The 26,904-nt window shown below is 37.7% G+C and overlaps 3 protein-coding genes and 2 long non-coding RNA genes across 9 annotated transcripts in view; 3 read left to right on the top strand and 2 right to left on the bottom strand.

Moving 5' to 3' along the window:
- Nucleotides 1–110: 110 nt before the first annotated feature.
- On the bottom strand, nucleotides 111–2,412 carry LOC141908501 (uncharacterized). Its single transcript, XR_012619612.1, has 4 exons — nucleotides 2,281–2,412; nucleotides 1,829–1,926; nucleotides 1,666–1,742; nucleotides 111–1,260 (listed from the first exon to the last, which is right to left on the bottom strand). It is a non-coding gene; the product is annotated as an uncharacterized LOC141908501 (long non-coding RNA).
- A 133-nt stretch (nucleotides 2,413–2,545) lies between these two features.
- Nucleotides 2,546–5,230, top strand: LOC141908841 (mitotic spindle assembly checkpoint protein MAD2B-like). The gene is made up of 7 exons (XM_074799064.1): nucleotides 2,546–2,687; nucleotides 2,883–3,001; nucleotides 3,336–3,508; nucleotides 3,991–4,085; nucleotides 4,160–4,233; nucleotides 4,713–4,805; nucleotides 4,880–5,230. The coding sequence occupies exons 1-7, from the start codon at nucleotides 2,630–2,632 to the stop codon at nucleotides 4,922–4,924; spliced, it is 657 nt and encodes a 218-aa protein (XP_074655165.1). The 5' UTR covers nucleotides 2,546–2,629; the 3' UTR covers nucleotides 4,925–5,230.
- Nucleotides 5,231–5,655: 425 nt separating this feature from the next.
- LOC141907968 (peroxisome biogenesis factor 2-like) lies at nucleotides 5,656–26,675 on the bottom strand. Of its 4 annotated transcripts, none has more exons than XM_074797698.1 (8): nucleotides 26,521–26,650; nucleotides 15,352–15,436; nucleotides 14,789–14,866; nucleotides 14,601–14,663; nucleotides 7,628–7,867; nucleotides 7,215–7,415; nucleotides 6,157–6,351; nucleotides 5,656–5,790 (listed from the first exon to the last, which is right to left on the bottom strand). In XM_074797698.1, the coding sequence occupies exons 2-8, from the start codon at nucleotides 15,382–15,384 to the stop codon at nucleotides 5,677–5,679; spliced, it is 924 nt and encodes a 307-aa protein (XP_074653799.1). In that variant the 5' UTR covers nucleotides 15,385–15,436; nucleotides 26,521–26,650; the 3' UTR covers nucleotides 5,656–5,676. The 4 variants fall into 4 exon arrangements, with proteins under 4 accessions (XP_074653799.1, XP_074653800.1, XP_074653801.1 ...); XM_074797699.1 differs by lacking the exon at nucleotides 26,521–26,650 and adding an exon at nucleotides 19,419–19,488; XM_074797700.1 differs by lacking the exon at nucleotides 26,521–26,650 and adding an exon at nucleotides 17,252–17,266.
- On the top strand, nucleotides 15,658–17,187 carry LOC141907969 (uncharacterized). Of its 2 annotated transcripts, none has more exons than XR_012619563.1 (3): nucleotides 15,658–15,780; nucleotides 16,312–16,406; nucleotides 16,580–17,187. It is a non-coding gene; the product is annotated as an uncharacterized LOC141907969 (long non-coding RNA). The 2 variants fall into 2 exon arrangements; XR_012619564.1 differs by having other exon boundaries at nucleotides 15,687–15,780; nucleotides 16,299–16,406.
- LOC141907967 (uncharacterized) overlaps nucleotides 19,819–26,904 on the top strand; it is a 34,513-nt gene continuing 27,427 nt past the window's right edge. The window contains exons 1-2 of the mRNA XM_074797697.1: nucleotides 19,819–20,061; nucleotides 22,838–23,140. Of these exons, the coding sequence (XP_074653798.1) occupies nucleotides 19,879–20,061; nucleotides 22,838–23,140 (486 nt within the window). The 5' untranslated portion in view covers nucleotides 19,819–19,878. The remainder of the gene's footprint in view (nucleotides 20,062–22,837; nucleotides 23,141–26,904) is intronic.

The raw sequence follows: 26,904 nt of genomic DNA, 5'->3' as shown, positions 1-26,904 counted from the left end.
TCTCTTCGAATCGGCCAGGCAAGGAGAGATATCAAAATTGCCCTGGCATGAATGATTACAATAGCAGCTAATGATCAACAAATCACAAATGTAATCAACAAACAAAACTATTACTTTTAAAGAAATACATATTTAATACAAACATGATGTGATAAACACTCACAGTCAGTATTACACACAGATTTTCATGGTAATATATTGAATAAGTTATCCCTGAGGAGATAATGATAATAATACCCCGTGTGTCTTGTTTCAATCTCAATTACATGATATAACAACAAAAACATAGGAACCAGGAATTTAAAGCCAACTGAACAAGCTTACAAAGAACAAATCTGTTCTTATAAGCACAACTGACAATATTTGGTATTTCAGAGTCTTATAAACCAGGATCCAGTTCCACATTTCTTCAGTTAAGTTCAACTCAAAGAGTTGATGCATTTCCAATGTTTAACTTTTTAACTTGTTTAATTCTAACCAAGAAATTTGGAACTGGCTGAAGTTAATTACTAGTTTTTAGTGACAGGGTTCCTCCTGAAAATCCAAACAAAAATAAAGAGTAAATACGAGTATGCTGTGGGGCCTAACCATCATATCTATACGTATACAGGAATTAAATATAGCAAAAAATATATATCACGATCTGCACCTCGGAGAGAAGTTTTATTTATCGTCATAAATTCAGGTTGCGTCATCACGGGAACGAGCCTGGCGTTTACGAGGGTTTAAATCGAGCAGAAACCAACGTCGAGTGAGGACGTTTGCGGTCTCGTGCCGTCATGATGTAAGTTCCAGTCAGGCGTGATGACCACGTGAATATAACGGCGATATTTCAACAGAGCGATCACAATACAAATGCATGCTTGAATAATGAAAACGATGACCGCCAGGGGGGGTAGTTGTACACAGATATAAAACGTCCTTCAAGTGAAAGATTAGCCTTACTCATGCTCCATCTATTGATACAACTTTTAACTAGATGCAACACTGCAGTAAAAGGAGTTCAGCGTCGAATTCTGTCGAGATAGACTTGAAATTCAGTGTCGATTACTCACAACATTTAAACGAAAAAAAAGTTTCTTGCCATTTGTTTCATAGCCTGATTCATCATTCGTGCATAAGTTGATCGTGATCACTGAAAATGCGAGAGATTCCTCATTTTCAGCGTGATAATTAAAGAATTATACACCCAGGCGATTCAGAATTTTCCAGATATTGAGGTTTGTCGCCTTGCGACGCTTTTTCTATTTGTTCCATTACCTGTAGAATATAAAATGACAAAGCACCGTCATTAATGATTGAAGCAGGTCAGATTGTAAATAAAGAGTTATTCGCAGCTGCCTTCACTTTCCCTCGCATGCGGAAATATTCATTGTTGTTTCATTCGATCTACTGATTTTAGAAGTAGGCCCCTATTCTTTTCTTAATCAAGCCATGATCTGTCCGTAGGCCTCAGCCACTGACTATCAATGTGACTGACTGATGAGTCAACATAGTATCAACATGACAACATATGTTTTCATGCTTAACATCCCATTTTGGGCTACTAAAATCAAAGTGTTTATAGAGTTCAAGCCTTACAGCATTGCAAGTCTAGTTATAATAGACGAGATTAGAGATAGAACTATCAATTAACTGCGCATAAAATTAGGTTTTGATAATTACCTCTTTCACAACTGGAAATCCACTGGTTTTCAGCTTGGAAAAAACCAACTCATCGTTCACAGTCACTTCGAACGAAGCTGAAAAAAATCCGAATAAATATCTTAAATTTCTTCTCTATGAATGTTTTTCGGAAAATGAGCGCAGTTTTTTATACTTTACATACAGGATCGTCCGACACTGCCAGAGACCTCGGCTTCAGGGCAAGCCTCGCTAATTTGCTGGCTCAACTCCCGGAAGCGAGGTCCGTAACCTCACCCACCACTGAAAAATAATCAAACATATGTTTTCAGCTATAGCATCGCACCTTGCACGTCCCGTCCAAACTCATACACAGATATGCCGACAAAAACCTAGGATTTGGGGGTGGAAAAAATGAAATTAAAGGATAAAATTCAAATATTCAACTAACTGCAGTTTAGGTCACCTTTCCACTGAGAGTGACGCTCTAAAGAATATTGTTAAATAGGCCTGGACTGGACATGGTGTAAACAATAATAATTATTAATTATTTAATTTAATAGTAGCCAGATATGCCGCGGTAAGAATAGGTACATAATCACTAGATTAGGGACACCTAAACTGTAGTCGCTCCAGAATTCAGGACAAAATCCTCACCAATATTCTATGTGAACTTTAACACCCATTTTAGCACTCTTCGTTCGACGAAATAGATATTTGCGCACTTGAAATCAAATGAAGCCAGCTGGGTGGTTATATATGGAGGAGACTCAAATCTATTGGGTTCGAATCCCAGAAGAATATTATTTAATCATGAGGGTGGCTCCGAAATCCTACAAACTCCTCAAGGGCTTTTACGCTTTTGTGACCGGATGGTGCTGCCCCCACCGATATTCGGCAAACGGTAACACTAACCCAGAAATAAATTTGACAGCTCTACTAAATTAATTCCAAAAATATTCCTTAATAGCCTCGTATTCGCAAATCATACTATTTCGGTTTCATTATGTATTCAACAGCGGGTTCAGCTTCTTCTAGTGATATACAGCAAGATGTCACACAAGGTTCGTATCAGAATTTATCACATTAATCTTAGTTAGTCATCAACTTTTAAAAAAAAGACAAATCTGCAAAAGATGGTTATAATCGAATTGTAAAAGGGACATGCCATCAAAATTTCCGTGATCACTTAACCAGATGAAACTTTTATGTATATCGACCTGAGATCTGTCTGATTATTTGGCCTTCTTATTTTTCAGTCGCTGTTGATATTTTGAGCGAGTTTCTAGAAGTGGCATTTCACTGTATTCTCTATGTGAGGGAGGTTTACCCTTCAGGTGTGTTCGAACGGCGCAAGAAATACAACGTACCAGTACAGGTTAGTATCTGAACAACACGTGTTCTCCATGCGACGTTTCCATCCGTGGTTTCGTAATCAGTTCATCTGCATCCCTTCAAAATGTCGGTGTCAAAAAAATCTCGGTCAAGATATTTCCATTTGCGTACCTAATTTCACGGGGTTTTTTTTTTGAATGACAAGTAACTTATTCTCAAATGATTTATTCAGGTACCCGGAGACTTCATATTTAAATGTCCTTTTACAATAGGAAAGTTCCCTTTTTCTGGTGAAAAAGTGCCTCTTTTCTTGAAAAAGGACTGCCTCTTAAAAAGCGGGACTTTCCCTAGAATACATTCATCACCTTTGTTTTTAGATGTGTTGCCATCCGGACGTAAACAAATATATTCAAGACACAATCACCGGACTGAAACTGATTTTAGATCGACAATCACTCGAGAAAATCTGCCTCATCATCTTATCTCCCGATCACAAACCTCTGGAAAAATTCACATTCGAAATTGGAACTAAACAAAATCCGTCATTGAGGTAACAACTGACGTCGATTTCTACTGTATCCGCAGTGTATCCTGTGTCTTCACTCCTAGCAGTGTATCCCGTGTCTTCACTCCTAGCAGTGTATCCCGTGTCTTCACTCCTAGCAGTGTATCCTGTGTCCTCACTCCTAGTAGTGTATCCTGTGTCTTCACTCCTAGCAGTGTATCCCGTGTCTTCACTCCTAGCAGTGTATCCTGTGTCCTCACTCCTAGCAGTGTATCCCGTGTCTTCACTCCTAGCAGTGTATCCTGTGTCCTCACTCCTAGTAGTGTATCCTGTGTCTTCACTCCTAGCAGTGTATCCCGTGTCTTCACTCCTAGCAGTGTATCCTGTGTCCTCACTCCTAGCAGTGTATCCCGTGTCTTCACTCCTAGCAGTGTATCCTGTGTCTTCACTCCTAGCAGTGTATCCTGTGTCCTCACTCCTAGCAGTGTATCCCGTGTCTTCACTCCCATGTCTTTTATTTATTTCAGTGAAGATAAGTTTTTATTAAAGTTAGAGCAATCGTTGCGAGCATTTCTACTCAAATTGAATATATGCGACGCTACATTAGAAAGTCTCCCCGAAGGTAACTATTATACTGCGTTTTGAGAATGAAAAATGTGAGCAATTCTATAATTCAATTCATATTCGATTATTCAGAATGTTCCTGGGCAGTTCAAGTTCATACGAAAGATTCCACTTTCCTCGAGATCGAAGAACGTCAAATTGAAAAGGTAAAATCTCAAATGGAGGAAAGAAATATGACTCGAGAACTTCAATTTAACGAAATGGCCACTTACCTGGAAATCAGGGAAAAGTTGGGGAATTTTCATTTGTATTTTAAAAAATCAGGGAATAATCGGGAATTTTGTATAAAAAAAAAAAGGTAAAATTCAGGGAAATTTGTTGAGATTGTTGGACCATGAATATAATCGAAGAGTTTCCGTCTATGTCTCACGTATTTTGACTGAGGGTAATCGGATTGTTAGCAAATCAAGTCAAGGGAAAACAAGGTGCGCGACAGGAAAAAGTCAGGGAAAAAGCAACCTCCCTATATATATTTAAGCTTATCCGGGTATATAATTATGTCATTGAAAAGGATTGTTAGCAAATCAGGTCAGGGAAAACAAGGTGCATGACAGGGAATAAGTGAGTCAAATAGAAGTGGGCGCCCTGTTTAATGATGACGTTGTACTGTTATTTCTTGGGTCAGGATTTCCCGTGGATCGAAGCCGATGAAAGTCAGACTATTATCGAAGATGCGAACGTTGTTCCACTGAAGGCGCTTAATTCTTCATTAATCAAAGTAAGTTTTTGTTACGAATCGAGGAAGTTTCAATGATTTTGTTAAAAATCTCATTAATTTCGCCGTTTATTCAGATGCAGCTATACGTAGAAGAAAGCGGAACTAAAGAAACTTTGTGACAACTTCCTAAAATACTGAAAATCGGTAACAGAGAATTTAGTGGGGTACACAGATCGGCCATCTTCTCGACATCTTACGACAGTTTAAAGACAATGCATTTATCTTTTCAACCCCGGGACTCGTATATTTTATTGCATGTATATTTTTATACGTATATAGTTGAATGTTTTTGTGGGTGATTGCAAAATTATATGTATTTTCACCGTGTTTTTCATTGTTTCGTGTGTTTGAAAAATGCTGTATTTTGCTATTGTTATGTACACTTTACATGTACGTTAAATAAAATGTTGGTCACTCTTAATGAATCCACTTTCTGATTATTCTCTTGTTTTTAAAAAAGAGTGAGCTTTGATTTTATTTTCATGATACTCGCACAGAGAATTTAATCATACGAAAGTCTTTAAAAATGGCTTGTATTGTGATGTTAAACTCGCCTGGACTCTGATATTCCTTCAATCCCTTGAGTCTGCAGTGGGAGGCAGACTGCCCGGTCTATCTTCCTCGCCGGAGTGGTTTAATCATCGGTTTCTGCCCAGTCCGCCATGACGGCATCATAGGGGTGCCAATAAAATTATACTGCCTCCAAATGTAATCTGACCGTGTGTGGGGACGACTCCTTAAGTTCTATCGCGAGCACCAGAAAAGGTTATATATATATGAAATCGGGAACAAAATGTAAGTAGAAAAACAAATTTTCAAATTATCTAAAACATTTATTTGTAACAAATTTTTAACAAGGTGAATAGAATGGTCACGTAACGTCGTTTAATTCGATGTAGACTTGAACGGGTTTGATTTCGTCCGTACTTGATAAACTATGTCCACAAACAGGACACGAATACTTGCTATCAGCGAGAACATTACTCTGAAACGAGGATCAGAGAATTGACATCAATCTGGTTCAAATGATGAACATTTCTAAGATAAAGAGCAAACTACAGTGGAACCTCATTACAATGACCTCAGATATAATGATTTTTCGGTTATTACGAACCTAGAATTTTGTCCCAAATTGGATACTAGAGAACCCACATCGATACTGTGGCAATCGAGGATTCCACCTCTAGCAAGCGAGGATCCGCCAGGTGTCGCTAGTAGTTACTCGGTCTTCCGCGTTACATTTCTTCTACATTTCAATTAAAATTTGGTGAGCGAAAATATTTTCTGGTCCCCTGAAGTTCGTCGTATTGAGGTTTCTCTGTAATGATGGTATGATGTATGAATACAGTACCTGTATACAATAGTAACAGAATACATGATTGCAACCGATTTCACGTGGTCCGATCGGAGATTGCCCACAGATGGCGCACTCGTCCATGTTCTTATCGCCGAGTCCGTCTGCTGTACTACGACTGTGAAACACGCGTTGTACGGCATTTTTGATCTTGTGAAAGTTTATAAATGGCAGAACGAATAATAAAAATTCCTGCAAGTAAAATGAACACAGTCACAGACAGCGAAAAGTGTTTTCTACTGTAATGCTATCATCGGGATCAATCTAAATATAGCGTTATAACAAATTTGGCAATATAAAGAATAGTATTTTCATTGAATTTGAGCAAGATTAGGCATATTAGTTCTCAAAAAGTAATGTTGGTGTTTAGTGAGCAGTAGAATAAGAATTAATGACAGGCTTTGACTGTAGTTACTGCTAATGACTGGTAAATTTCCAAATCCAAATAATGGACATGGTAAATGGATTGCGAATAATGGTAATATCGGCAGGAGCCACTTGATTATGGCTTAGATTTAAGACCAATCTAAAGCCTAGCGCACATCGACACTGCGATTGGAGACAACTAGTTGATACCGAACGATTACCCCGCGCACATCGAAATCTAGTTACAACCGGTCAGTTGCAGCAACTGCATGGCGCGTGTCGATCGTCGAGATCCAGAGCGCGCACATCGACGGATATGACCGCGATTGAGTACAACCAGTTGCTCGAAAGTAGAACATGGGCAACTGGCTGGAACTGGAGATAGATCGACGCTTACCAATCGTAAGCTCGCTCACATCGACACATTCAAGCAACTGATCGTATCCAGCCAGTTCCTCTCATGCGCCGAAAACTGCCTTGTAACTAGTTGTCTCCAATCGCTGTGTCGATGTGCGCTAGACTTAAGATGAACTTAGTTCTATACCAATCTAGCATTGTTATTAAGTATCAAGTGAGTGGTTTGCATGTGACCACGCTCTGATCCGTACCAATTTGGCCCGGGTTAAATCATCTCCGTGTGATCGCGGCTTTTATGACTACGAGTCGCTATCTGTACGCTGGATACTTACAGAAAACCCGTGCCACAGTAGTTCACGGTTCATGAATTCGTAGCTCAGTTGTCGTACGTATTGCCGACGAGGGAAAACTGATTGCAGACCGACAATCCGTTCGACCAGTAACTGATAACATCCCTGCTGTAAAAACACGGCGAAATTCACCAACGACGCCAACTTCAGACATTTCTCAAATACGTCAACAATCTTCCACATCTGAAACAAATTTTGTAGAGAAAAATATGCAATTTTTAAAATGGGGTTTCCACAGGACATTCCTGGATTTAAGGAAGAGTCTTCAATTATTGTTAGAGGAGAAAATTTCAAATTTCGAGGAATCGGGAGTCACTTTGTTCTTGTAAATGTCATACGGAAGCCAATTCTAAGTCCATATCCTACATGTAGGGAATCAATGAAAGCGAAATTACCAGTTGATGATATTTAAAACGAGTTGTCGATGATTTTAAATCCGTCGACCGATCGTTCAACCAATGAGAACCGATCGTTAAAACAGCGTAGAGAATCTTCTTACTCGATGATAGACGGTTAACCGCCGGTCGTCGACCGGTCACCGCTGGTCCACCACCGGTCGCCGCTGGTCCCGGGTCTCTATAGCTGAGTCGTAGTAATTGTTGTCCAATAGTCGAATCAAATACGAACATCGAATACTGAAAAATCAGAGAATAAAATCTGATAACTTTCAAAATGAAATCGTTTTCGTAGGTTTTTTTTCAGGCTAGTAACAATTTCGATGAGTCAATCAAGGGTGGATTTATAGGGGGTATTTCCAGGGGTTCTGAGATCCCTTTCTGTCATGAAAGCATTCACAACTTGTTAATTGTAACACATCCTCTCAGAAATTGAATCTTCAAGGATGTTTCTCTGCAAATATTTTCTAATATCGAGGGGGAGCCTGCTATAACTGCTTTATCTGAAAAATGCCCTTCTTTTTCTTTGCCCCGTGTTTAATTCAATCACGTTAATTTTATGAAATTAGACCCTGGAGTTAACGTCAATACCAATAGTCTATAAAACTGGCTTTTCAATAATGTATTATGGTAAGTGCATTTCGACTACCAACTGTGAGACGAAGAAGGCTAACGCATTAAACTGTAATAACTTAAATCAACATTCCATGACTGCTTAAACATTTCATGTCTTTTATTCGTTTCGGTTTGGGAAAGAATAATCTTAGAACTCCCCGGAGAATCGGTCAATTAAAACCAGAAGAAGCTTTCAACTCGATGATTAGCGTTTGAAAGGATTGATTGTCAATTTAAGAGGGTGTGGGGGCCATACGCTAATTGTTTATTTCATCACATTTCCAACACGAGCCAGAACGTATTTCAAACCCGATTTAAGCCGCTTAATTTGAATAAGTTCATAAAACTGGCCCTACTTTCACTTAGTACGTTGATAATTTGTAAAGGATTTCCCATCATTACGTGAGTATTTTCTGTTGTCAAACAGGATTTCAATTCGTTCCACAAATTGACAAGCAATACCGGACCCCGGAAGCCTAATCAAACATAGCCCGGTATATATTTGAAGACCATTAGCAAAATGGGAAACCTGCGCGAGGGGAAAGTATTGTTTGTTTTCTTCATTTATTCTCCGGCTAGCGGCGTTACAAAACAAATACCAACGGATATAATGTAACCCGGTGTCTGTTTAATCTCGACCGTGATCAATGCAGGAAACTGAAGGTTTAGAATGTCGTGAATTTAATCCATTCAAATAGAAACGATATTTCCTCAAATATTACGAGTTACGAACAGTGTTTCACACATTCATGTTACAATCAAACGTTGCACTTGCGAAAATTAAACAACCTGTTCTCGAGTCACTCCGCATTATTTCCCATGTTCACGATCTCCTAGAAACAGAGAACTCTTAACTATTAGACGTGAACACACAAGCAAATTTTGCTGTTCGCACAGATGCCAAATGGGCCCGTGCTTATGGCCCAACCAAATTTTAGCATGGGTCAAATTATTGCATGCGAATTGCAACTGGCATCGGAAGTGATTCATTTCGCTTCATAAGCATTGTTTAGTATTGAAGGAGTGGTTTCAGTGTGAATGCACTCTCTAATTAGGCAAGGGCCAAATTTGACTCCAGCCTGGTCCGGGCCAATTAAGCCCGGGTCTAGTCGTCTCAGTGTGATCGCGGCTATAGTATGGACTAGTTTCAGCTTAAACTTCTTTCAGGTGTGACACATTAAGAAGTACAAGCAGGGGGTCTAATACGTAAGATCTAATCTTCATTATTCCAGGAAATACGTCTTTTTAAAATACTGTTTGCTGCCCTAAAAATTTCCTACAACACACAGAAACACCACATCGAACAGGTGTCTTCAAAACATCTCTAGATACCTGAATTTTTGAACGTTGAAAAACAGCTACCACCTAGAAACATTTTTCCTGAACATGCCTCGAGCCGGAGTTAACCTTGACAAGTACTGAACATATTTTGAAAACCTGAATCGCGCGTCATAAAATTCAAAATTATGAAACTATATCCGTAAATAATAGTTCAAAATCCTCTTATTCTTATACAATGCTGTTAATCAATTATTTGTAAAATTAAGATAAAGCACAGCTTAAGATTGTAATGTATCGCCATAGAACAAAACAGACAGAGATTAGAACAGAAGTCTCAAGCCGAGATTCATAATAATCCAGTATACAATAGTCGTCTCCCAACCGACACTCCACGCGGTGACCGGTCGTGTCCAGGACAGTCACAGTGCTCGCTCGCTCGCTCGCTTAACGACACAATCTACACTGCACCGGCGTATAAAACACATAACTAGAGCTCGTCGGATTTCAACTTGTTGTTTTGGTGTTTGAAAACGCGGCAAACATGGCTGATATTCCACACTCCGGATATATGGACGATATCCCGAAATTTACACGAGTAAGTCAAAAAATGTTTTCCTCAAAAACTGCTATTTTCAGCAAATAATTTCCATTATATGGTGGCCACTTTTTATTGGACTCGCTTTTCCCTGACTCGATCTGCTAAGAATCCAATCAATTAACAGAGTCGAATATGTAAGTTATAGGCGGAAACTGTTTGATTTTACGCATGATTTAACAATCTCGACAAATTTCCCTGACTTTTAGCTAAGTTTAGGTAAGTGGCACCAGTCATCGCTATTTTCAAGCCCGACTTCATGTATTTCTATTTCACTCAATTTAAGTAGTCATTTGAGATTTGAAGTCATCAATGTACGTATGATCATCCCACGGTACCAACTATTTCTACAATTTTTTTCTCAAGAGATATTTTCCATTTTCTTACTGCCATGCCCCCTTTAAAGCTTTATCGATAGCAGGACAGTCCATCGGTTCAGTAGCTTCAGTTCATGAAAATATGGAATTTCATTCACGCATAATTCTGGTTTATCAATAATTCATTTGTTACACTTTTTCCACTAGCGACAGAATCGTCGTTAACTCAAATATTTTCGATCAGAGTTTGATAACGCGATATCAACCAGGACTCACTTCAACGTAACAAATGAACTCTTGTCAATATCGCAAATTGCTTTTCGAATTCGATGACATTCCAGTAGCGTAGATACGACCAATTATTCCCGAAACCGACAACGAATTCAATATCATTCGGTGTTGGAAAAAATAGCGAAACGGATATCAGCTTTTTATCGATTCATGTCAGCCGTAAAATTTTTGTCGCGTGAAAAAGTATTCGGATAGAAAATCATTTCGCGGAATGATCTCGACGGAATTACGCATTTCACGGAGGGAAGTTTGACCAGCGAGTATAAAGTGCATATCTTTCGAGAGAATTTCATCGCGAAAATGTCGAAAAAAAGATTTCGCAATGATTTTTTCGTAGAGGAGACGAAAAGTGAAATTGTATACTGTACAGAAAGAATGGATCCCGTCTACAGAGTCAAACCAAGAAATGTCAGTATTCGAAATATCTCAATTTTTCATCATTCTTTTCGTTTCATAGCTTTAGAATAGCTTTCAGACGATATCTAGGTGTTGGTATTCCTGGATTGACCAGTAAGGTCAGAATATAGTTGAATTTGAGGTCTAAGTCGAGAAGTCGCTACCATTAATCATAAGGCAGACATTTTTCGACAATTCTAAATATTTTTATTACTGCACAGAGACTATTCTAAATGTACAGAGTTGTTTAACCATGCAAGTTTTTTTTATCTACTTTACGTTCTGGTCTTCAACTTAGTGTAACCTTAAATTTGGTAAAATGACAATGATGAGTCTCATGGGGATAGTTCGAAACATTGCGTCTTTTTTACAAGATAAATTCTAATGACTAGGGACTGCCCAGATTTTTTAAAATCCAAATTATTAATAATCTTAACATGGTTCCAGGTTAAATGGACCAAATACTTCATCAGAATTAATGAAAATCCGAATTAAGCGAGTTCTCTGCTGTAGTCGGTTTTGACTTTATCATTCTCCACATCAAAGTGTGCAGGGGCTGTACTGCGACCGGGAAAATGCAGAGATTCAGTTGAAATCATCTGGACGATCATTATTCACTTCTGTCACTGTTGAATAGTTGAATATCATCCGATATCAGTTCGAACTTTCCTGACTTTCGACAGTCGTATTCATACGGAGAATAGAAGATGTCTGAATATGATATAATAAACCATTCTATTTTATTCAATTACACACCGCGAATCATTACTGAAATATTTACGATTGCGCATTATCAGTAAAACAATACACGGGTCCACGCGACCTTACGATTGATTAGTTAATAACAATAATTAGTATTGATTGCATGAAGGATAGATTTAGAAGACAATATATGAATAAATTAATAATCGTCAGCGATAATTTCAATATAAAGCGCGCACAGTATCTTAAACTTTTTCATGAACCCGTTTTATTGTGAATGCCAAGAATGGTTTAAAATGTCCCACGCTGTCCCCTACAAACAGAACTATTGATGAGATATCTAATCAGTTACCAATCATCAAATATATCGCAGTAGATTGCGATTACCGCGGAGCTGATTGCCTCACAGACCAAGTGTCCTAGACAAAATGTTTTAAAGTTAGCTACTCCAATTAATGTATCGACAACCCGCAATTCACTAGCTGCATCTGAGAAAGTTTACTGGTCAACAAGATTGGAGGCAAGTGGTGTACAATTAATCTATTTGCCAATCTGTAACTTATTCGTTTTATAAGCAAAAATCATACTATATAATAATACTGCAGTCCAACAAATGTGAGGGAAGATCCTTTCGAATTCCGACATATCTTTATCCGCTGATGAATAAAAAACAAGGCCAACATCAACTAACGCCGGGTAATTAATAGAATACTGTATTACGTATAATCGTGTGTAGTCAATTCACAGTCACCCACACTGAGAGAGAGAGATGTGTGTTTGTTATAGATTAGACCTGTAATGACGACAGCGTTATAAACTCAGATTTGTTACTGTCGACTACGATTGATCAATATGAATTGATTGACTGTTGCTCGTGTGGCTATAGAGACTGCAGCTCACTCTCTGACTATAGTCCCGGTAATATAGAATAATAAATATGTACGTATATATAAAGCGATATGATATAAGACAGTAGTGATGTCATCGTGGGTCGTCAGTCAGTTAGCAGCGGCGCCAGGGTATCTCAGCGATGATAGTGAGAGGTATAGCTTACCCGCACGTATCACAGATACACGTTCTGTAGTATGGGCACCGGTAAGTGTTCGATCGATCTCGATTATTGTCATGTTTCCGTTATGCGTTAACTAGTTCCTCAGTTGGTCATTTCTATTTCAAAGTTTGAAATTTTCATAAAAAAGCCTTTGTTGCGATGAGAGTGAGGGAGTTTTGTCTGTTGGTTGATGATATGTTATAGACACGGATAATAGAACTTGAACTGTGAACTAAAACGTTTTTTTTTAAACTAGGACACGCTTCAAACAATACTCAAATAATTAAAGAATATCATGTATCTAGAAATTTCAGTAACTTGACATTTTGTAATCAGCTTTAATTATTGTTTCACTGAAAGGTGCCAACAGTGACAGTCAGTTTGGAATTTAAATTGTCTCGTCTTTAGTGCAAACAGGTGACACACTGTTACTAATCTGAAGTGCAAAATTATATTAACTGTAATTTATGTTAATCCATGTGTATAGTTCATACCATAGATTCACTCAACTATACTGCCAGAGTATAATAAATGTATTACATATTCAGACATGGGCAGTAAAACAGGTAGGGTCTATATATGATTCAACTTTTTTATTAACTCAATTTCTAAGATTAACTTAAAAGTCTGGCAAGTTTCGGATTTGCTAATACGCGTAACAGCTAATTGATTCAACAAAATCTTTAGAAAAAAGTTTGCACGTAGTCAGAAAATATACTCTATTTAGAAAACGCAGATCTACCAGTATATTACCACAGTGTCCTGAGCAAGACACATATCCTCATTGCCTCTCTTTACCCAGTAATTGGGTACCTGGTCTGATAGATGACTCATTAGTGTCTATAGCTGCTTGGGTGTTACTTCTCTCCCGGGGGAGATGACTGATGTTTATAGTAGGCTGTGGGGAAATATTAACAATTTAATGGACAATGCTGTTTTGTATCATAGTGAAAACGGCGCTATATGTCATCTTATTTATACCTGACAATGGTCTCTAGAGAAAGTGTCATTTTTAACTTCTGATAAAAATAAATTCTTGGTTTCAAACTTTTAATTCTGTACATAAATGGTTTTTATCATATTGTTTATTTTCCACATTTGATTGTGGTTATTCTAGAATATTCTAGAATATGCACCCATCGAAGCACTGGACAGTTCACATACCGGTCGCGGTGCAACTGAATTTACCGGTCTCTCAAATCGATTTCTATAAATGGCCTCCCGACGGTTCACGCCGATCAAACATTCGATAACTTTGATTCAAACTTTCGTTCGAATAAATAAAAGAGCGTGTAAATACGAAACATTAAACGCTCGTGATTATTACAATGAATTCGAAACCGGTGAAATTGTGAGAAAGTTTCCTACCAAATATTATTAATATATTGAATAATTGCGTGATAGAATTCGATAAATAGAAAACCGAAATGGTGCATATTAATAATGTACACAGGATGCGGCGAAGAATTGTCTGGAACTATTGTTTCACAGATGCAAGACAGTTCACGGTACTGTTACTGTTACTGTCTATAGACAATCCATCAACGTACAATAGATAATACAGCACCCCCTGCAGGGACGAGACAACGCAATCATAATCATCATTCAACTAACGAACTTCTGTGTTAATTAATGATGCATGTTAATAATCATAACGAACACGCAAAGTTTGATTCGCGCCGGTCGCGTTTGAGGAAAGCTTTTGAGTTTAGGTCGACAACTTACCTTCCATGTCACAAGGCGTAGCAATGCTTTGACTTCAGGTTCATACTTTGAGAGAAACCTCGGCTGAAATAGAAAAAGGCTTCGAGTGAGATTTTAGGAAAAATTGCGTTAACAAGAATAATGCCATTGACAATCTTCTGCCAATAGAGAACAGTTCAAAGATGCTTATTTCTGAAATTAGCATTTACCTTAAAATACTTGAAAATGTTTGATAATTGTGAAGATAGCAATGACAGAACTTCATTATCCAATTCCGAGGAATCTAACTGTAAAATAAAAAAGAGAACCTTAAATAAACTATGGTCAATGATCAGAAGAGCTGTCTCCCACAACTATAGATAGTGAAACTGGTGAAGATGGGACGATCATTCCTGATAACTGAGCCAAACCTGCTCTATATACCTGCATACCCTTTCTACTAGTGTTGCATGGTTTTGTGCCGTGGTCGAGTATTGAATTTGTAATGCCATCAGTTTCGAATCCCTGCCAGGGAAGATGTATACTATACTGCATCTGCTGTAGTGTCAATCTAAATCATTCATTCACTAGACTATAAGTCAATTCTCATCATTCAACAAGACTTGTTGGGCGGTCATTACTTGAAAATCTCACTTAAATATTTTAGAAGTAAAGTTCATCCTTCCAAAATCAGCCGAGAATGTAGAACAGATTTTAGTTATCATTATTCAGCAGCAAATACTGATTGTCATTACTCGGGGAGTGGATAGATTACGTTGGATTTTAATAGTACCTGTGTAACTCGTAAAGCACCATGGTCCGCCATTTGTAAACAACTCCTAATCTCCACACCATAAACCTCAAATCAATTCAATAATCTGAATAAGATAATCAAATATCTTTATTTGTTAAACTTATAGCGCAGAGACTTATAGAAATTTCTATAAATTAGATAATGTATAAACTTTATGAAAACTTTAATTTGCGGTAGCGCGAGAGATTAATGTCAATCAGCCAATCGAAGTCGGCAATACTTCCGTTGACGGCTCAGTTTTCAGCCAATGAAATTGTTCGTCACAGAAATAATGCGGAAGTACATGTGGGCCGCCGTAATGTTTGTTTGTTTACCCGTACGTTAACGGATTGATTAAAGCAGATTAACGGATAATCCGCTGATGAATGAAAGCTGCAGTATTTTGTGGCCGACTCTCATTTGTTGCTGGTAAGATTTTTCGTTTTGGGGAGGTTCAAAATTGATCCACACGTACGAACTGAGGCTGAATGAAACTAGGGATTTCAGGTTGAAAATTTCTATGTGTCCTATGTGTCTTTCTAATAGCTTAAAATGAAGAAGGGGATAGCATAAGCATACAGCACTTTACAGAATCAAAATTGGTCAAGCGGTTCAAAAGTTATAAGCAATCTAAGGGTGGAAATTTGGGGTATTTTTGTCATTCGATTGCGCAATACACTCTAGTTCATTTCCAATGAAAGTATCAGACAGGAAGTGTCTAGGTTTTGCTGCTTTTTAGCCACATAAAGGAATTAAATTCAACATTAAAACCAATATAACTCCGAGAATTTTTATCTGTTTAAAACCAAACTTGGTCAGTATGTTGTCTATACAAAGTTTGTTTAGATTCATGTAAGTAATTGCACAAATATGTAAATTAGGCTAATTTGCATACTAATTATCTAATTAATACTCACTTCTATAACCATTAACACGCAATACTATAGTTTATTTCTCAAGATAAATGATACTTAAGACATGGAATATCAATTTTGAGATAATGTACCGAAGATATCGTGCATCAGGGTGATACCGATTACCACGGTAACCATAAAGTAAGTATCAAGGCGGCCATCTTGAATCTAATTAACTACATCTTTAATGTATTTAGTTGATTCGATATGGCCTTATAGACCATTATTATTTGAAATAAATAATCTTAGTGGATAAGTTCAATGTTTTAAAGCCTTCTGAAATAAAAGATACTAATAATATCATTATATTTCAGATACTCAGTTGCCGCAGAAGAATAGGATAAAGCGTTGAAGAGATCTACGTACTACATGGTTTTCCGAAATTAAATCAAATTGAAATGAATGGAAAAGCCTTTGTTTTTCTTTAGAGATCCCTAGGCCCTAACAGATTTACCCATGAAATATCTATATCATGATATCTCAAATTGAGGCTCGAGGAATGGCGGCCATCTTGTTTTGCGTCGATATTTCATCGGAAAGTCAATTTTAAAAAAGTATGTCATGTTTGGTATCTAATTAAAGGTCTCCTTCTAGGCAAGTCATTCGAATGAAAAAGAAAATTGATAATATAATCCTCTAGAATATATTTGATTAACCATTGGTTGGTGGGTATTTTAGGCCTAGCAGCGGCAGTTATTTAGCGAAAGGGTCGACAATTGGAATTGAAAAACCATGAACAAATGAATAACAACTGCTTTTCAGGGGGATATCCTAGTATTCAAGATGAGATGATTACCTAAAGGTGAAGCAGATAGGAAAAATAAAATTTCTTTTTAGCAAAAAATGAGCTAAAATTTAGACAAAACTTGGATTCTTGTGCAAAATACTCAAAGTTTTTAAATTGGGTAGGCCTAACCATTATTCGTCTTATATATTGCCGATTTCGTAATAAAGTATGAGTTTAATGAGTGAAAGTGACGTTTTACTTGCTAAATTGACATTTAGAGTGGTAAAAATGAACCAGGAAGTGTTTTGATTGATCAGCTGGCAGCCGGTGTGAGCCGGCAGTGACCCGGATGTAAACAATTTGAAGCGCCTTGCCGACTTTAGGTCAAAATCCGCGAAAGACTACTCAATCAATCTTAAAAGTAATAATTGAAAACAATATATAAAGTATCTTATTTTATCATGTAGTAGAGTGCAAGTAGTTAAAATTATTAATTTTAGCGTATGAGCACTTTGAAGTGTGTTTACGACGTTTTCCGAGTGATACAGGGCCTACCAAAACTTGCACGCACCGACATGCTCTACTTGAAACATGTTCTTAAAATATTCTGAGGTCAAATATCCAGCCAATCAGCAGCCGGCTCGCGGATTTGACCCAAAAAATTGCATGCGTTTTTCACGTGTTTGAAAAATGCATGAACAAACATGGCCGCCATCTTGTTTCCTAGAAATGAGCCGACGCGCGCCGAACTACGACTTATTGCTCCGTAACTAGGCAAGATACACTCATGAAATTTACACCACAACAAATAACCGGTAAATTGAGTATACTGAGCAAGTTTGGCTTCAATCGGATATAGAATACGTTTTTTATGAGCGATTGAAAATTTGAAGCGTGGAAAACGCTAATTATGACACATTTTGATCACGTGACCTGAAATCCCTAATGAAACTGGTTGGTTGTCATGTCATTGTCGGTCAGAGTCAGCATGTGCACTGTGCAGACGGCTACACAGAGGGTCGGGCCGTGTCCGGCTGTCGGGTGTGTCGAGTTCATGGTTGAGTGAATTCTTCAACAAAAATTTCATTCATCCAGTTTGTGTCAGCTCCACTGCCCCTCCCCCTTACTACAGTCATACTCCACCCCCACCACACACACACACAAACAAAAACAGTTCAGAGTTGAGGGTTCTAGCGGACTAATTAGAGCTTACCTCTGCCTTCAGAGGACAACCTCTATTTGGGGACATTTATTGGGACCTCTTTTTCTTTCAAGATATTTCTCTTGGCCGTCCTCTTGAAGCTACTAACCAAATTCTGTATTCATCTTTTTAATGCCTCTTAGCTCTTAGGCAAACTAGGTTATCCCTACATACAATGAGAACCGCATCCCAGACACTATTCTGTCCAATAGTGATAGTAGTAATGATGATATGAACTAATCAATGAAATACTATATACTTTTTACGTGATACTTTTTGAATAAAAATTTTCTGCATGGAAGATCCTTTTTTTTTGAAGTAGGCCGATGAAACCATACTTTCATTATTTCCTGCTGCTACGACGCATTAGCGCTTTTTACGTCCCGCTGGTTGTACCCCCTGATGAGATTCAATAGAAAGTATTTTGAATGGTACATATTTCAATATCAGAAAAAAATCCATTAGATATAACTGGGAATGTAATGATAACATTGATAAAGATCGGACGCGGGCGGGCGATGCGTTTTAGTTGAGTTTCTGAATATCAGTCAGTGACACTGGACTGTAAACTGTGGTTACAGGTAGGCTATGTCGCTAATATCTTGGTGATCAATATTCTTCTTAGAATATCGGACTTAGTCAATCTATGTATAGTTAATTGTAGGGCTTTTGTGTTTCCAAGCTTTAGTTTGTTTTTATTATTATTGGTATATGTTCGAAGACAAACATTTTTTATCTAGTATTTTGTCTAATTTTATTTTTTTTATTTCTAAGTAACCCTTCGCACATGGATCAATTTATTGAGTTTGAGCTTTTTCTTTTGTATCCAGTAATTTGGTGACACGACATTCAGTGTGGATTAATATTTCTACTTTTCTAAAGTAAAATAATTAAACATCAAACATCTCTATCTTCCACATTCGATCATTTCTCATAATTTCTTGACAATTTCTCTTCTATCTAAAACGCGATAAATTGACTGATCATTTAAAATACCCACAATATTAATTAAACAACAACTGAAAAATCAGTTTCATTGACATCTAGATCCATCTTCAGAGATTTATTTAAAATTTCAAATTTTGCAGTAGAGAAATATTGTCAGCCTGTATAGACTGAAACTAGCATAAATTGATATTGATAATTTGCGTGTGCTGTATGTGTGACAGACACTGTGTGTGAAGGTATTCAACTGTAGGGATTTCAAGATATGATTGTTTCTTACCTGATTGGATAGAACTCTTCAGGTCAGCTGAACCGGTATCGTAAACAATACCCACCGACTACGTAGGGTTCATTCATCGGGGTGGCGGCACCGTACTGCTTTTCATCGTTGCCTGGCAACAACAATACTCATTGATCAGGCGTCTGTTGAATTAGTGTTCGATTGTCAATGTAGAGGGCTCTGCGCGCGATATTTATAGCCGTAAGATATCGTGTCTAGTCTCGGTGATTGTGATACTGATGTTAGTGTTGTTTTAGGGGACGTGTTTTAGTGAGCGCCGGACTTTTAATGAGAATCGGTGATGTGATATTCCGATATCGGTTTGAATTCGTGTCAATTGAAGTATCGATGCAAGGAGTAACAGTAGTTAATTAAACGTCTCATTCGTGTAGCTTGTGGATTCAGTTGTTGAGATATTTCGAATATCGTAAATGATGAACTCGATATAAAGATCGTCTTCATGTCGACGACGCTCGAACAGACGACGGAGAAGCAGCAAACGGAGACGACTACGACGACAGCGGAGGTCGAACAGATCGAACAGATCGACAACAATCAGTCTACTGTCGTCACCGGTGATAGTACTGTCATCGAACGCGTGACCACCGCAGTATCGGCAACTACTACTACTACTACAGCCAGTGTAAGTCAGATTACTATAGGTGGCGCTGTAACAGTTCCTTCGGCAGACGACACCGGGCTCGAGTCAGTGATACAGGTGCAGCTATATATTGTAATAATCTTCCTGTTACCCTCTACCCTACCACCCTTCATATATACACAAACAATCACACTCGTGCATGATCGTCTATGATTTCACTTAAACCACATTTCTTGTCAATTGTCAATCAGTGATTATCCGTTGTTATAAAGTATTTTTTCTCTACACATTCAAAAGTTGGTTTAACATAAATTTGCATTTGGGGACAGTTGATGAAGTCAGGGAGCAGCTAGAGACCGGGAGACACAGCACCCACAATATCGAAGACTACGTTAATAATGAAAATTAGATGTTGCTTCAACTCCTCTTCTGAGATTGATATGAACTGAGATACAGTTTTATCAAATATGTCTCCGAAGATGGTCGTGTGACTTACCCTGATGTAGTGTATGAATTTATGGCCAGCTTTAACCCGTATTGGTTTTAAACATAGAAAATAGAAGACTTTTTCTAAGCATATATCGTAATGAATGGCCGGTTGTCTTCTTTCACATTTTGCATTAAAATAACCTCGGTATTAACGCGTTATTTTGGCATTCTTATTCCAGTAGTTTTGCATTCACCGTCAAATTTAACTGAAAATCAATACCGTCAAAATAATCTGCGATAATTGTAACTGGTTTCATTTTGACGTTTCAAATTCAAGAAATAATTGCGAAAACAAGAATAACGTGTACAATATTCAATATTCTGTATTTTCTCAGGACGTTAGAAATCTGATAATGAAACCCCGGGATTCGTCTCACCGTAAACCGACTGTAAAAAATCTTTCTACAATGCTAAGGTTATCTCTCTAAATGAATAGTCTTTCAATCATTGTAAAGAATGCCCTGTTTTTCGTGTAAAGTTTAAATACAGTTTCTATTGTTTCGACGATGTCTAAATCTGTTCACGGTTCAATCGTTTTCCCTCGACGCGTGTATTCAAAAAACGAGACGTATATCTTTTTCAATGCCTCCTTAAGAAAGAATGGTGACATTATATCAGTACCGTTAATGTGTTGGGTATTTATTTCAACTTCACTGTCAAGCTTTTCTAGAAAATTAGAAAAGAAATGCAGCAAATTTATTTGCTGTGATCAGCAAAAGTTACCATACTTCAATACGAGTCCTGTTAGTCCTCTTCGCAAAAAAACAAGATACACAATGAAATTTGCTCATGTAATATTCGAAAAGCTGTCTATATCAAAGGATACGGAGATAGATGATAAGATTGAAACCCAAGATTAGATATCAAATTTATGAAATCAAGAATTGAAATAAAAAATTAAAAGAATCAACGTTTCAAACAGTTCAAACATTGTCTTGTAATTTTCAGTTTTAGTTCTTGACCAATGAATTTTGTTTTAATCTATTGACTCAGTTTCATTCTTTTTATCTGACGTCTGACGTTCTACTATGTAATTCTGCTGCAATGATGTAAATTCATTATTGGATCTGGTTGGCCTTGTAGAAAAAAAAAACGTTCATTATGTTCCAAATGGATTTTTATTGCATGACCACTTGAAAAGCTCTCCTCTCCGCGTACCCCCCTCAGCTTATGAATATTATATCGTATATGTAGCATGAACTTTTTTGATGGTAACTCTATGAGGTATTTTAGCAATATTATGAACTATTCGGAATGTCCATTAACCACTCAGCAGTCCGCGAAATAAAATATTGCGTGCGCTTTGAGATATTTTTTTTAAAACAATTTTTATCGTTATATTATATCAACATTGCTTTCGCTACGTGAAGTTTTCACTCTCCGCTTTCAAACGGCAGGGAGTCCAAGCCCTTTTACTTTTTGTACATCAAAAAGCCGTCTAATTGTGATGAATCGATGGCTTTCTACTGATTCAGAACCCTTTCACAGTCATGTACTACCCTTGCTTACTGGCGTGTACGTTTTTCGGTTATATTTGTTGTATTTTCTGTCATTATTTTGGATACTGTTTTATCATTCTCAATAAGTAAGTCAAGTGTTTATAGGCAGGAGAACATTTATTATCGAGATAAAGACTTTCATTCTTTTTTAATTTTGAGGACATTGTCCTCCATTTACGTTTGATTGATAAATGTTTATTGCGGGGAGGAAAACCTTTTTATTTACAGCAGTAAAGTAGACTCTACTTGCCTCCGATCTCGTGGGGCCGAGTTGTGTGAATTCCGGGGCTGCCGGAGCAGGGATGGTTCATTATCACCATGAATTGGAGTAAGAAAATCTGTTATATATATGTCCAGGATCCAGTTGCCTATTCATGAGTTAGAGTTAACTCTGAACTCAGGATCCAGTTGGACAGTTGTGAGTTAACTGTAAACTCAGGATCGAGTTGCATGAGTTAGGGTTAACTCTGAGCTAAATAACTCAAATCTTAACTCAAGAGCTGGATCCTGGGCATGCAGTAATCCGAGGCAGTTGATTCCCGGGGTAAAGAGAATCTACTGTACGCGTTGTTACGTAAAAATAGCCTCCTCTATTATGATTTTTATTACGGAATCTAGGTTCGAGTTTGTCTCTCAGAGGAGTGAAGGATGACTAAGAGAGCAGCAGTGAATGAGATGATGACTCCTCATTCACGGTTATAGCTGTTGCTATAACATCAGAAAATGTATAGACAGGTCGATCTTATTCACCTGTACATATAACAATGAGTTCAGCTCCACGGCGACGACGATGCAGAATGGATTTTACGAATTGCGTATTTCTGTTTCAGAAACTCGAAGACACCGTCCTCAATAAAGACACCGACGGTGAATTAACGTTGAAAGATACGGACAGCTCGCCCCCGGAGAAAGTGCCCGCGCGAATCCGCGATATCATCACGAAAAACCTCGCCGAGGACGAGAAACCGGTCGCCGCAGCAGCAGACGACAATATGGCCGCTACCGGTTTAACGTCGGTTCAGGAAGAGAATCGAATGCTTCAACACGAGTTGAGTCGAGTTGAAGATTTACTAGCGACAACTCGAGCCGAGAGAGATGAGATCGGTATCAAATACAACGCTCTCAGCGAGAAGGTCAGTTTCTAAATCTACTTCACTTGTCATCTTTCACTTGTTTCCCAGTCTGTGGAGACAACATTTCCCCCTGTTGGTTTCCATAGACTATGATTCAATTGAAGAAAGACCTATATTTATGAAGAAAACAAAGAGAGTTGTACTCAATTCTATGAACCATTTTCAAAACTAAGTGAGCAATGACATTTAGACTCAATTCTAGTTTTGAAAATGGCTCATAGAAATTGAATCTTAGTTTTTCTTCATAATGGATAGTTTTTTCTTCAATTACACGTCCCCAGTTTCGGTGATGAGTATTTCACCTTCACTTGACGATTTTCTAAGTCGGATGCACACAGCAATCGAAAACACATTTCCAACAGAAAAAGTGTTTTTGTGTTTATTCGTTACACAATGTGCAGAACTAGAAAACAAGAAACATCATGATGTTTTCTCTTGTTTCCGGCAATAGAAAACATGGATTTGTTGTTGATTTCATATTTTCATACATCTGTGCATGTATCCGGCTTAGATCATCCCGGCACCAGCCGAGGATTATCCTTGCACCGCACCATGCTGTATCCTGTGGTCAGGATGTGTATAATAAAGAATGCACTTGTTTTTCTTGCACTCACTGCTGCACCAACAGTCAACTATTAGACACAGATTATTCATGTCTTCATCAAGAGTATGTATTAGAATTGTCGTTATAGTTGACGCTGTTCTGTTTGTTCTTTACTGTCGTTGTTCAATGTTCTTTAATTACAAGGATTCTGTGTTGAGCTTTCTTTCAATTTGATATGTACAGGGGGCAGCATTACTCTGACTGAGGGGTGGATTTAGGCGATGGTCTCCGGGGTCCGGGCCCCTGCCTTCCACCTGAGGTGGCCCTTTTTGTCAAGACAGAGATCATTAAAACCTGTAAATTTGGCATTCATCCTCTCACAGTTTGCGACCTTTTCGGTTGTATTTTCTCAAAATATCTAAAACTGAGGGTGAAACGCCGATAGAGGCTTTTGACTTGGCTGCTTTAACCGAGAAATGATTTTTCCAATTTCCCTGTGACCCTTGCTTTATGAAGCATCCCTGGTCAATGTGAAATGTTTGGATGAATCTCTCAGCTCGAATAAAAACTGCACCTTTCCTCAACGCCTGGTCTAGTTGCCACTGTGTAAATGTGTAAACAGTCTCTAACTAAACCTACACGTTTTCACGGTTAGATGATTTTTATCGTTAAATAACAAATCGCTACGATACACACGACTAACGCGATGAAGTTGTATTGTTTATATTCGCTAGTGAACCGTCGATTATCGGTCTAATAATGAAAATGATAAAACTCTACGTGAAAATAGATCATTAATCAATATCTAACAATTACTGTTCATCATTTATCGGTGATTGATTTTTTTAAACGATCGTCTATGAATCAAACGAGTTCGTGCTAATCGAAATGCTGCCGGTAATTATTTTTCGTGATTTGAAATTGTTGTGACGGGCTCAGTGTCGATTATGTATTATAGATGTCTGAGACAAGGGAGATCGGTTTAGTACGACTGTATGGTGCTGCCCCTCTGTGGGATTTGAAGACACTAAATATGAGATCATTTCCTAAGAAAAGTTCAGCTCTTTTCTTGGTCAAGAATTTCGGAATTGTCGATGAATTTCATAGCTCAAAATCCTAGATCTTAGAATCCAGTGGATCCAATTACCCAGCTCTTGATCGAGATTTGACACACTGATACTCATTCTCGATTAGTCGTAATTAATTGAATGTTAATTACAGTTATTTAACTGTTATCCTGACAGGGCATGCACATGAGTAATTAGTTTATACAAACAAAGTGATCCAAACAAGTAAATCTTGTCCAAATTCTTGAAAAAAAATTGAAAATTATTATTAGAAATCAACAGATCTTTGCTTATTAATGACTGCTGCTAGTTTTACAAGTCAAAACTCTAGTCTTACAAGGCTTTTCATACTGGAATTGGTCAGAGGCTTGTAAACTATATCATAAATACCTATCATAAGGGTTTAAGTACTATAATACAATCTAGAAATTCTCATAAAAGTTATGAACAAAATTCTAATGTGCCGGCTTTTAATTGGTTATATTTATTAGATCTATCGTAATTTACCGTTGATTGTAAATTTATGAAACGTGATCACGAACGCATGACAGGGATTTTAATCGACGGTTTATTAGTTAAGTTTGAGTTTGTACGCGGTATTTAACACTGACCCCCCTAGAAATAGACATCTCTTGTTCTAACCAAACAAATAGATAGATTCCTGATGGTATATATATATATATATATATATATATATATATATATATATATATATATATATATATATATATTTCTCATTGACTGTTTGTATACTCAGATTGCAGTCCGTAAACCGTAAATCGAAGTTGAAGAAATTTCGCCCCCGAAAAGATTATAATTATTGCAAAGTAATTATTTATCCTCAATCCAACTTCTTGAGTAGTCGTTGAAATGGCTAATTTACTTTGCATTAACGCGCTGCTGTTGTCAAACAATAGCCGGTGTTTGTGGTCCTATTGTCCGACTCTGGCTTGCCCGAGAAGACGTGTATTTTCGTTTGAAATCGCGGGCCTGTCCAGATTTGTTCCCGCGCGCGATTGCAAACGTTGCTAGGGGTGATTAATTCGAGTACTGCTGACTAGGTGTCTCTGACGGTGTTGAAATACTGAACCGTCGCTGCTAATGGCCTCATTGCTACTAGCCTGCTGAGCCTATAACACCTCGACACTGTTCTGGCTCCCGAGACACATCACTCGACGTGAATCTAGATTCGTAATTGGATACCTAACCAATATTTCGCAGTTTTCGTTAAGAAGGAGTTTTTTCGCGGCTAGATTTTTCGATAATGTCTTGGTTTCGAGATTCGTACTACGGTAGTCTTCCCAAGGTGAGCTATAATCGCGTAGTTATCATTATAAATTGATGATGTGCTTGGTGAAGTGTTTTTTTAGATCATTGATTTACCGGGTCCCGGGTTAAATTCATGCCTTCAACTAGCGTGAAATTGATAAAAAGCGCATTAGTTCCTTTATAAAGATCACCGTTTTATTCGTGTAGGCCATTTGTTCTGGTTCGTGAAGCTTTTTAAGGAAATTATCACTCAATCAAAACGTCATTACTCATTCAATTCTACCTGAAGAGTTTTTATTATATGCCGACATTTGGTTAAGGAATTTTCTAAAAAAAAGAGGTTTTCAACTACAAAACTTACTGCGAATTTTGCGAAACCATTTTTAATAGATTTAGTGAAGGAATTTGATAATCTTATCCACAATAATTAGTTACAAGTGATCATTTATTATTCGCTATAGTTTATTTTTTGGTCACAAAGTTTGAAGTGTTAGATTTACCTGATTATCGATATGCTATATTTCTGAGTCGTCTTCAGTCTGGTCGGAAATTTTCTGTCATTGTATTGTACAATCTATAGACATCATTGGACATATGACACGTGTTTAGTTTCCCAGAGTTGTGATACACGGGCAGGCGGCCGGGCTGCGTGCTGGAGCTGGCTGTATCTATCTAGATGTGGTGAAACATTCTAATAGAATTTTAACATTTCTATTGTCATATGATTGAAGAGACATCATCACTGATAATTGCATTTCTGTTGTGCGTTTATTAAAAGGAGCGATTATATGGACGCTATTCATGTTCGTAGTCACTTCCTCTCTCAGTTTCTATGTTGTATATAGTTGACTCATCTCTGTGCCAGCGGGCATACCACTGACAAC

Source organism: Tubulanus polymorphus, chromosome 7 (genome assembly GCF_964204645.1).
Source record: "Tubulanus polymorphus chromosome 7, tnTubPoly1.2, whole genome shotgun sequence".
In the NCBI taxonomy this organism is placed as follows: domain Eukaryota; kingdom Metazoa; phylum Nemertea; class Palaeonemertea; order Tubulaniformes; family Tubulanidae; genus Tubulanus; species Tubulanus polymorphus.
This window is presented reverse-complemented; position numbering and strand designations above follow the sequence as displayed.

Bases quoted from the DNA above. Each gene is read 5' to 3' on its own strand.
- LOC141907968 (XM_074797698.1), bottom strand. From the start codon at position 15,384: ATGGCGGACCATGGTGCTTTACGAGTTACACAG. The intron at 7,868-14,600 runs GTAAGTTGTCGA...CTGATTTTTCAG, and splicing joins TACGCCTTGTGACATGGAAG to TATTCGATGTTCGTATTTGA. The intron at 6,352-7,214 runs GTAAGTATCCAG...TTTTACTTGCAG, and splicing joins TACTGTGGCACGGGTTTTCT to GAATTTTTATTATTCGTTCT.
- LOC141908841 (XM_074799064.1), top strand. From the start codon at position 2,630: ATGTATTCAACAGCGGGTTCAGCTTCTTCTAGTGATATACAGCAAGAT. The intron at 3,509-3,990 runs GTAACAACTGAC...TATTTATTTCAG, and splicing joins AAACAAAATCCGTCATTGAG to TGAAGATAAGTTTTTATTAA. The intron at 4,086-4,159 runs GTAACTATTATA...TCGATTATTCAG, and splicing joins ATTAGAAAGTCTCCCCGAAG to AATGTTCCTGGGCAGTTCAA.